Source organism: Chironomus tepperi, unplaced genomic scaffold, assembly GCF_022539635.2.
Source record: "Chironomus tepperi strain 1889 unplaced genomic scaffold, CSIRO-AGI_Ctep_v1 contig_123, whole genome shotgun sequence".
NCBI classification, from domain to species: Eukaryota; Metazoa; Arthropoda; class Insecta; order Diptera; family Chironomidae; genus Chironomus; species Chironomus tepperi.
Genome location: NW_027226245.1, coordinates 567315 through 577404, shown reverse-complemented (window position 1 = coordinate 577404; position 10090 = coordinate 567315). Strand labels below are relative to the sequence as shown.

The 10090-nt window shown below is 30.5% G+C and overlaps 1 protein-coding gene across 5 annotated transcripts in view; it reads left to right on the top strand.

Moving 5' to 3' along the window:
* The first annotated feature begins 593 nt into the window (after window positions 1–593).
* Window positions 594–10090, top strand: part of LOC139087513 (uncharacterized) — a 51733-nt gene continuing 42236 nt past the window's right edge. For 2 of the 5 annotated variants that reach the window (XM_070636349.1, XM_070636345.1), the window contains exons 1-2: window positions 594–1251; window positions 2718–3292. In XM_070636349.1, coding sequence (XP_070492450.1) covers window positions 3247–3292 — 46 coding nt within the window. In that variant the 5' untranslated portion in view covers window positions 594–1251; window positions 2718–3246. Of the gene's footprint in view, window positions 1370–2717; window positions 3293–10090 lie in introns of all 5 variants that reach the window. The other 3 variants (XM_070636348.1, XM_070636347.1, XM_070636346.1) reach the window with 3 other exon arrangements.

The following is a 10090-nucleotide window of genomic DNA, read 5'->3' as shown; positions in this document are numbered from 1 at the left end:
ATGTACTTGAATCATAATTACACTCACAACTACTTATCATCATTATCATTATTTAAAACTTAAGAATTTTTCTATAAGACAATTTTTCACAAGAGTGATTTAAAGAAAGCCACTAAAAACAAACGACGATGAGGATGTTGTTGATGATGATGAAGATAAAGATGAATAAGACTTGATATAACATTAATTCATTCATATGGAAACGAGTGTTCACACAGAGTTGAGTCAATAATGCAATGTATGAGCGCAATGATCTAGTTTTGTGTTTGCCTCAAGCGTTTTTTCCACTGTATATTCATTTTTTAAAGCAAAATTATATATCAACATCAAAAAAAGGAAGTATATACAAAAAAGGCGACTTGTTATGCTTGTTGATCATCCTTCAATGTTGAATGTTGATCATAAAACATTCAAGCAATGTTTTACAACACGCGAGAGAGAAAATGTACGACTCTCTCCCATGTTGCACAAAATACACACATTTGACTGTGAAACTTCATTTCACTTCTTTTATCATGCTTGATTCTCGACTGCCTTTTGGCAGAAAAACATACAGAAAAAATATAATTCAGTCAAAATTTTGCTCTAGCGCGAGACAGTCAAGTTAAAGTTTTCGTTCGTTTCACTTCTTAACGTTGGACACAAATCGTGTTTGGTGCTGTCAAAAAAACTAATATTTGATAATAATTAATAATCTCTAAAAAGAAGAATTTTTGAACAATAAATTGAAAATAAATTGCATATTTAATTAAATTAGCTCACAAACTACAAATAATTGTGCAACATTTTCACTAATTAATTAATTATCGTTAATAATTAGCGAGTACAGAGTCACATTATTTTTTTCGTGTAATTATTTCATTTCATCGCGCGCGGCGGATGTAATTTGAATTGTCGGAGGCAGCAATAGCGAAAAAAAAGATCACGGCATTTGTGAAAATAACAAGGACTAACATTAACGCATTACATATTATTAGGTGATTATTCATACATTCCATTACAATACAGTTGAACAATTTTGAATGGAATAGAACGTAAAAAAGGAGTGAAAAAATACGCACAAAAAAAGAAGAAAGAAGAAAAAAACGAAAGTGAAATGTGAACGAAATCGTTAATTTCTCATCAAAATAATAAAAAAAAGAAACAAAAAAAAGCCACAGTGAACGCAAAAAGCAAGTTGATTAAAAGTTCTGTGAGTTTTAATATTCGAAACTTGATAGATGAGTTGAAGGCTCAATAAAGGCAACACATGTGTGTACATTAAACCATATAGCGAATAAATTATTTAACGAAATCGATATAATTTTTTTTTCTCCTCTTCTCTAACAATAAGCTTCAACCCTTAACCATACACAACGGTGTGTATTCTGTAAGAAATAGAGAAAAAAAAAATTTGTATTGAAATGCTTATGAGCTAGTTAAATGTTAGCGCATTTATTCTCGAAATGGAATTTTATGGGTTTTTCGGGGAAGGAATTCTGTGATTTAGTGAGGGGATTTTCAGGAATTGTGATCAGTTTTAATCAATTTTGTTAGTTAATCTTCGGCTTTGACTAAGGGCCAGATTTTGAAGTCGACTTGGAATTTGTATGGAAAATTGACTTAAGTAGGCTTTATTCCATATGAAATTCGAGTCAATCACGAGCTATAAGACACAAAAAAATAAAGATCAGTTTTTAATTATTGGAAAATTATAGGCAACAATATTTTATTAGAATGAGTTAATTCGTGAAATTTATTGAAATTTAGAATTTAATTAAAAATTGGTAAAAGTGGTTAGGTTAGTCAAATTTATCCTCAATTTCCAAAAAGTGAGAAAGTGAGTGAATTTTAATTTCACATTTAATTAACAGTTACTGATCTAGTATATAATTATAAACTTATCTAAATCACGGTAGCTTATTTAAATCAGACAATTTTTATGAAATAATAAGCAGTTCAGAAGTATATTAAAAGTATCAGAATAGCATTACTGTAGTGTCTGACCCAAGTCTGACCCTGGGATTATCCCTTATGAATAAATTAATTCGGTAAAATTTAGACAAGATTCAAATTTTATATTCGATAATTTTAATGATTACATCAAGTTACCAAGATAGATTTTACTGTGATTTCAATATTTTAGATTGATATTTTTTGAGATTAATGCATACCAAAATTTCTCTTTTTCATAAAAATCAGAATTTGAAATCGATTTTGTATGATATTGTCGACTCAAGTCGACTCGACTTTATATGAAATCTGATTCGACTTCGAGCTCTGATAAAAATTCTTATCCAAAAAATTCTCAGAATCCCAAATTGCAATCCATTTAAAATTTTAATAAAATTTCCCATAAATATGAAATCCTAAATTAGAATTAAAATAAAGTCATATTCTCGCTTGTTTGTCAGCGAATACTACCACTTGACATCCCACGAGAATTCACCGTAAATTATAATGATGTTGTTAAAATCGCCATAGTGTGTCTAATTTCCATATCAAAGGGATATTTAATTAAAAATTCCACAAAAAAAAATCAACGTAATAAGAATTCATGTCAACAAGCAAGTGAAACATTTTGCTGGTTAAGGATTTAATGACAAAATATTTAAAAATTAAAATTAAATTTTCCTCGGTCACGAAATTCCCAACCAGACCCCTTACTATAATTCATTACATCCTAATCGAGATAAAATGCGCTAAACAAAAGAAAATTTTTCTAACCATGAAAATAGGTAAACTCACATCGCAGAACTCACAAGAATTGTAAATTTTACCATAGAGAATGAAAGAAGAGACCTTTTTCTTTACAAATTCTCAAAACGTTCTAACGACTTTGCGGTTGAATTAATCATTGATAAAATGCAATACGGAGTGAATGTTAAAAAGTAAAATAACCTAAAGAAATAACAAAAGGAATCGAAATCGAAATATTTGAAATTGGGAAATAAAAGAGAGTAGTCATTGAAGCGTAGAAAACAAAAAATACACATACACACTCGAGAGAGAGAAAAAAAGTTCCTAATAAGTTTCTTTAATATAAAAAGTTTTTTTAAGTTATAAGAAAACCTGTAAAAAAAAAGTCACATAGAAAATAGAAGAATAGAAAAAGAAGGAAAAAAAGAAATTGTTGATGTGGTGAAGAAGAAGTTAAAAGGGATGAAAAGTATCTACGCTATCATGGTTCAGTGACAAAATCAAAGTGTATATAAAGATATCAAAAATAACAAGAAGTAAAAATATATATATTTACAAGCTAATAATATGGATACAACCAATATATTGATTACACTTCTCCTTATTATACCTGGTAAGTTTATTCATTCAATATTAAGGAATGATCCTTGGAATAAATTTGTTCGGAATATTTTTACTTTTTGAGGATATTCTTTGAGGTTTGCTTTGATTTAGGAATATTCGAATTGCTTGAGAGTCTGGAAATTTGACTTTTAACCTGTTGCTTAGCTTCGTACCTGTTAATATAAAGTGACAAAATATATCAAAACTCTCAGATGAATTTAAAACCAGAAGTCGAATTTGACTTAGAATTTGTATAGAGTCGAGTCGACTTTTCCATTTTCAAACTCTGTTAAAATTGAATACTTTAGAATTTCAAGCTAAAATTAGATCCATTACCAAAAATAAACAATGAACGAAGCATAGCCTTACGAGGGCGCATATCAACTTTTCTATCTGTGTCTCAAGATATAAATCTAAATCTCAGTATATTTTACACTGTACTTACTCACTTAGCTGACCGAACAGATCTACTGGTAATCCATGACGTCTCATATGTTGCTTGAAGCAAGCTCTATCGTTGGAGCTTCCTTAAATACTTCGCTGACCGGACCGACTAATTGTTATCCATGAGTTATCAAATATGTCACCTGAAGATAGCTTTACCGCTGACTAACTTACTTAATACCTTCAGTATTCGGACAAGTAAACTGTGATCCATATTCCCTCTTAGTTGACTTCTGGAGTTGGCTCAATCGCTATCTGCCTTCTAACAATTATCAATATCAAATGTATAACTCTGAAGTTTGCTTTATCGCTGGCTTCCTCTTGCCAATTCCTGATTTCAACTTCACTCATATCTCACTTTGATTGAAATGACTGTAAACTGCCTAAATAGCTAGAATCAAATTTAATTACTCAATTAAATTCTCAAATTCCAATTCAATCTAATTCAAATCAGCTCGTCAACTCAGAATATTTCAATATCAATTAAAATCAATGACCATAAAATCATTTAATCAACTAGACAGATCCACAAAAACCTCAAAATAACGCCCATTGAAAAATAATACTAATTCACCAGAAAAGAACTCAATTAATTTTCCACAGACACGCAACATTTGTCTCAAAACAATTTAATTTCTATTAACACTCTGATATGTAATCAGAAAAATTCCTAAAAAAAATCCGCCCTCTAAAGGGAAAGTAAAGAAGGAAAAAAAATCCGACAAATTTTATCCAAGGAACATAACACAAATTACTATATAATATGAGATTATGAAGTGAGTATAGATGTCGAACGTTAAGCTATTTTTACGGGTTAACAGACGACGACGAACGGATGTTAATTAAGTAGCCGTATTTGATTTAATGACCTCAACATGCCCTAACGTAATAATAAGGTTAATTGAGTGCAAACGCAAAAAAAAAATATGAAGAATGGCTCTTTCAACACAGTCAGTCTGCTTCTCGTTCTCAAAACTTTTTTTTTTGCCTTTTTTCTCCAAACAGAAAGGAGTAAAAAAATTTTTTATTTCTCTCTCAACGACTGTTTAACACAAGTTGGGAATTAATTTCCTTTTTTTATCGTAAAATAAATAAAAGGCAAATGCATAAAAATAATATTTTTCATTTCATAACGTCAAACATTGCACAACTTAGAGATGCAAAAAAATATTATTTTTTTTTTCTGTAAATTGTTTTAATAAAACTGAATGTTTTGACAACTGTTCATTAAGCTGACGAGTCGAATTGTTTTTATATTGAATGGAAAAAAAATTCAATTGAGTTTGAAGAATAATTGCTGAGTTGTTCGATTGATAAGGTTGGGATACGGTGCGGTTATATGGACCGTACAATATTGACTTTAAAAACTTTTATAGATTTTTATGAATTTTGATGAGGGATTGAGATATTTTAGAATGGATATGGCAAGGGTTATTGAGAGATATTTGCTATAATTCCCAACTGGATATCAAAGTCGTAGGCAACCTATGTGTCGCGCCACATTAGTGTGTCACTGATTTTTTGAAAAAGACATGAACCATGTCCTACCACCAATGTGTCCCGTGACACAAATAATTTCCCCCACCACTGAGTAATCAACATGTCCGTATCACAATCAAGCTTCCGTATCACAATCACTCGAACAATCAATTGTCATGGAGCTGTATTAATTTTGCAAAAAATAAAATTATTTACATTTTATTTTAAAGTTATCAATTCATTTGACCTGATTCGCTTTATAGTTCATTGTAAATGAGATTAAATGACTACTGTGAGAGCGTAATTAAAAAAAACCGATAAACCTTGACCATTTAAAATTAAATTCCCCAACTCATGAGTAATTAAGAGAAATAAATTCCAGACTTCATGCCCTTAAAAAACTTATCAATTAATTAATTCTGTACAACAGCAAGTCTAGAGTCAGCACATAAGTAAGTTTGATCACATTTCTGCTAATTTTCACTGAAAAGTTTTTTTTTTACTTCTCCAGTCAAACTGAAAATAAAAAAAGTTCTCCTTGGACGTTATAAAAACCAAAATACCCACATCGTTTCAGCTTTTACCCCGTATACTCGGAACATTTTCATGAACTGTAAATGAGTATATCTTCAGCTCCTGCTGCTGTTGTTACTGTATATTTTTTATATATAAATTATTCTGAAACCCAACAATTCTGCTGTGCATTCTCTCATTTGAAACATAAAACGGAATGAGAAAGAGAGCTGTGTAGCAAATATTGCAATCCTTAAGTGGCTTAATGAAATTTTTAAAAAAAATTTTTCGTAAATTTAATCGACGAATGAAAAGTTTTTCACTTCATATTGTGAGAGAGCTGTGAATAGAATTTTTAGCAACGTCAAAAATAGAGAGGCGAAAATAGTACAAAAAAAGTTATTTTGGTGTTAGCTTTTAGCTTCTGAAAGGATAAGCTAGGGAGGATGGAGATAGTTTGTGACTATAAAAGCGCATTTTAATTGCATTAAACGATTTGATCTTCACGAAAACAGACACTTTCTGACTTTTTGCTTTGATCAATATGAAAAAGTCATCTTAGAACTTCGATAGCATATTTGTAAGATATCGTTCGGAGTTTGGTATCGTTGGTACGGTCAGGAGCTTTCTATTGGTACCATTTAAAAACGGACGCGCAATGCATTCTTACACTAAACCCAAAATTCCTTTAACTTCCTCCCCTTGAGCCTTACGTAATTTCTGAACGCTCCCGAATGATTCTTGATCATAACTTACAACTCAATTAGCATTATTCAACCTTATTCGTCTCAGAAGTATTATTCGATATTCTGAACCCAATCAATGGACATTACGACCAATATCCACTAATTCCCTCATCCTATCATTTCTTAATTTTCATCAAAATAAACTTTTTCTACTAGTTTTTGCAAGACACTTTTTTTGGACTAAATCTCAAATGGCAAGCACGTATCCAACAGCAGCAACAGAAGCACTGAAAGTAACACTTTTTTTGCTGTTAAGTATTTGTGTGCATGATGCCAAAAATTTATTTTTTCTCTCGTCCTCCAACCAACTCCACCCACCTCACTATGCAAATATCCAATGTCATTTAATGCGAAAAAAGCATTCTCATGTTGAAATGATTTTAAGCTTTTCGAATTTGTAAAATTCAATTAAAAGCACAAAATGCTTTCTTTTTTTATTTTTCTCATGCTGGCACGCTTTAGGGCGAGTAGAGGGAAAGGTTATAATCCTAATTGAAACGGTAAAAGCTGCTTTTAGCAGTAAACATTTAAAATCATTAAACGTTCTTCTCCTTTCATGTCCAATTTTTTCTCCTTCGTGCAATTTTTTTTATTCTGTCTTTTCTTTCATTCTTTTCTTTTTTTCTCACTCATTGGCCCCAAAGTAGTCATTTCATTCAATTTATTTCGCATCTCAAATGAACGATCAGACAAAAAAAAAGAGACTTATAAAAGAAAGAAAACTTCTTCGCTTTGAGTCACCATCTCATCTAGCAAGCAGTGAGTCGATTAATTGGCTTACAAATTGTATTTCATCACGTCTTGCTCATCGTTTTATTTTTTGACTGTCTCTTTTTTTTTTTACTTTTAATTATTTCTTTATCATAGTAAACGGTTTTATATCAAAACATGCTTCACAGCATATTCCACTGTGTGGTACTCTTCCCCATTGGAAATAAACAACAAAAAATTGAAATGATGACTGTATCAGTCAGAGCGAGTAATTAAAATTTAATTGAATTAAATCGACTGCGTGTGAGCTCACTGCTCGATAAAAAAATTATATACGTAGACTCTGTCTTTGTTACTTTTGTAATAAACGGAGGGAACTTTTGGTGAGATCAAAAAAATTGAGATAAAATTAATTTTTTTTTATTCGGTGTGAAATAAGAAGAATTTTATTTCTGCTGAAATACAGAGTGAGGAAGAGATTTTTTGACATTTTTCAGAAGGTAATGGAGATTCTTTGGAATCGTCATGATTTTTTAGGAAGGATGAAAAATTGTGATACTCGTCATTCTGGGAAAATGTTTTTTAAATTTAGATCAAAACCTGTTTTTGTTGCTTTTTCTGTACAAGTTGATTTTGAAAATGGTCGGATGTAAGCATCACCAATCTGGTTGAGGGGTTGCCACCCTTCACACAAGGGCTATCCTACCTAAATTACCTAAAAATACTCAAAATAAAATAAATACGCATATCAAAAAATAAGAGATTTTTGAACACGCGCTGAGTCCTTTAAAACAACTTAAAAAAGTTTATTTTTGATTTCTCAAAATTATTTCAATTCATAAAAATATTATTAACGCATAAACGCATTATTTAACATTGTTTAACGCCTCCAATTATTCTCCATTGAACTTTTCGAATATTCATAACTTTTGAATCAAACTTTTCAACTTAACATTAGAAAATTGCTTCATGATATTTACAAAATACAGAAACAGATTTTTTTTCTTAGAAAGGTAAATGCCATGATAATTAAGGCTGATACAGAAAGGCTGGAGAGAAGCCTTGAAATTGCGATTCATTGGTATTTAAAATTTGATTAAATTTGCAATGTTGATTTTTTTAATGTTAAAGTCAATTAATCGAAATAAAATCGATGAGTTTAATCAACAAATTTGAAAAATTAGGCTTGAAATGCCACAAGACGTGAAAAACAGAAAATGATGTCCTTAAGTCAGCATTTTTAACCTGAAACCGAATTTTGGCAAATCCGACTTGAAATCATTGTTAGACTGGTCTCAGGACACAATTTTCCGATTTATCATGACTTATGCCCAAAATCGAAGTCGATTTGGATTTTGAATGGAGTAAATTCGACTTAAGTTGACTTTTCCTTTCAAAATTTGAGTCGACAGCAAGCCCTTCGTGATCCTTTCAATTAAGTTTTAAATCTCATCACAAAAGTCATTTTCACAATCTCCAACTCTGCGAATTAACGAATCTGAGTGTACTAAATGTCTGAAAATTAATTTAAATGAATTGTACTACACTTATCTGTGACTGCCACTTAATGACAATATATTCAGACAATTGAGCTTATTGTCTTAATTAGCGAAACAGAGAAAAGTATTTAAATAAGGTCAGGCCTTTTTATTCATAACCGTAATGATAATGTTCGTACAACCTTGATATTCATGAAGGTTATGGATATCGGATTGTATTGTATAAATTGTGACTCATTATTTTAACTTTTCTTTAAGTTAGAAAAATAAAAAAGAAGGAAAACAGGTAAAGGTAAACAATGTCGATGGGAGTTAAAATGTCGAGACATTTCTTTTGCCTTTATTGTGTACATTCTTCTTTATAGCAGCATAATTTATGGTACAATTGTGCATTTATTTCTTTTAAAGAAAACGACTCCTTTTTTTATACGAATCGGAATGTTCTCAATCGATGGACATAAAATTTCTTTAAAGTACACAGAAACTATGGAAGAAATCAAATAGCATGAAATGGAATTTCCGTTCATACTACGAATTCAAATGCGAGTTGAAATCAATTGATTGCCCAAAAAATATGAAATTATGATTTTATTGAATTAAGCAAATCAAGCGGTTAATTTGTGAATATTTTTATAGGAATTATAGTTTTGATGCATATTCGAGAAGTTCTATTTATAGCTTAAAATTTACATTTTATTTGACTTTGTGTTCCCTTACAAAATTCTTAAAAATCACAAAATATTCTACAAAAATACAAATTTCTATGCAACGCAAAATGTTCCTTATTTCTTCAATTTAAAGCCTGTCTGCACATCCACATTCAACTCAAAAATGTTTTTAAAAAATCCATTTGGATTTAATTTGCCTCGCTAATCTTTAAAAATCTGCCCACATGGCATCAAAAAAGGTGGAAAAATGCAAAACAAACTTTTTGGAAAAAAAGAAGAAAACATTTTGCGTACCCAGAAATTTAAAGAATTTTTTTTTATTATTATTAAAGTGAAATGAATGAAATTTAAAAGCTGAAATAATTTTGAAACATTTCTGACCTATCCCAAGACAACAGCTAATTCAAAATTTGGCTGCTTTCCTACGCCTACATTTGTATATTCATTCTGAAGTGTAGATGGCTGAGTTTTGAGGGCACTACCGGACATAAAATTTAATTCAATCTCCGGACAGATGAAAATATGCATGAATGTGCTCATAAAATTGAGTATGGTTAATTAAAATGATTGAGTCAGAGCTAAAAGTCTACTCAAAATTATATGATGTCGAGTTGAATTTTCAATCTCAAATCTGCGTCCACTTCGAGCTCTGTATTGAATATAATCATAAGACTCAACACTCATGAGTAAGTATGCTCATTGTTAAGCATCATTTTGACAGAAAACTTCAAAAATTCCCAAAAAGTAG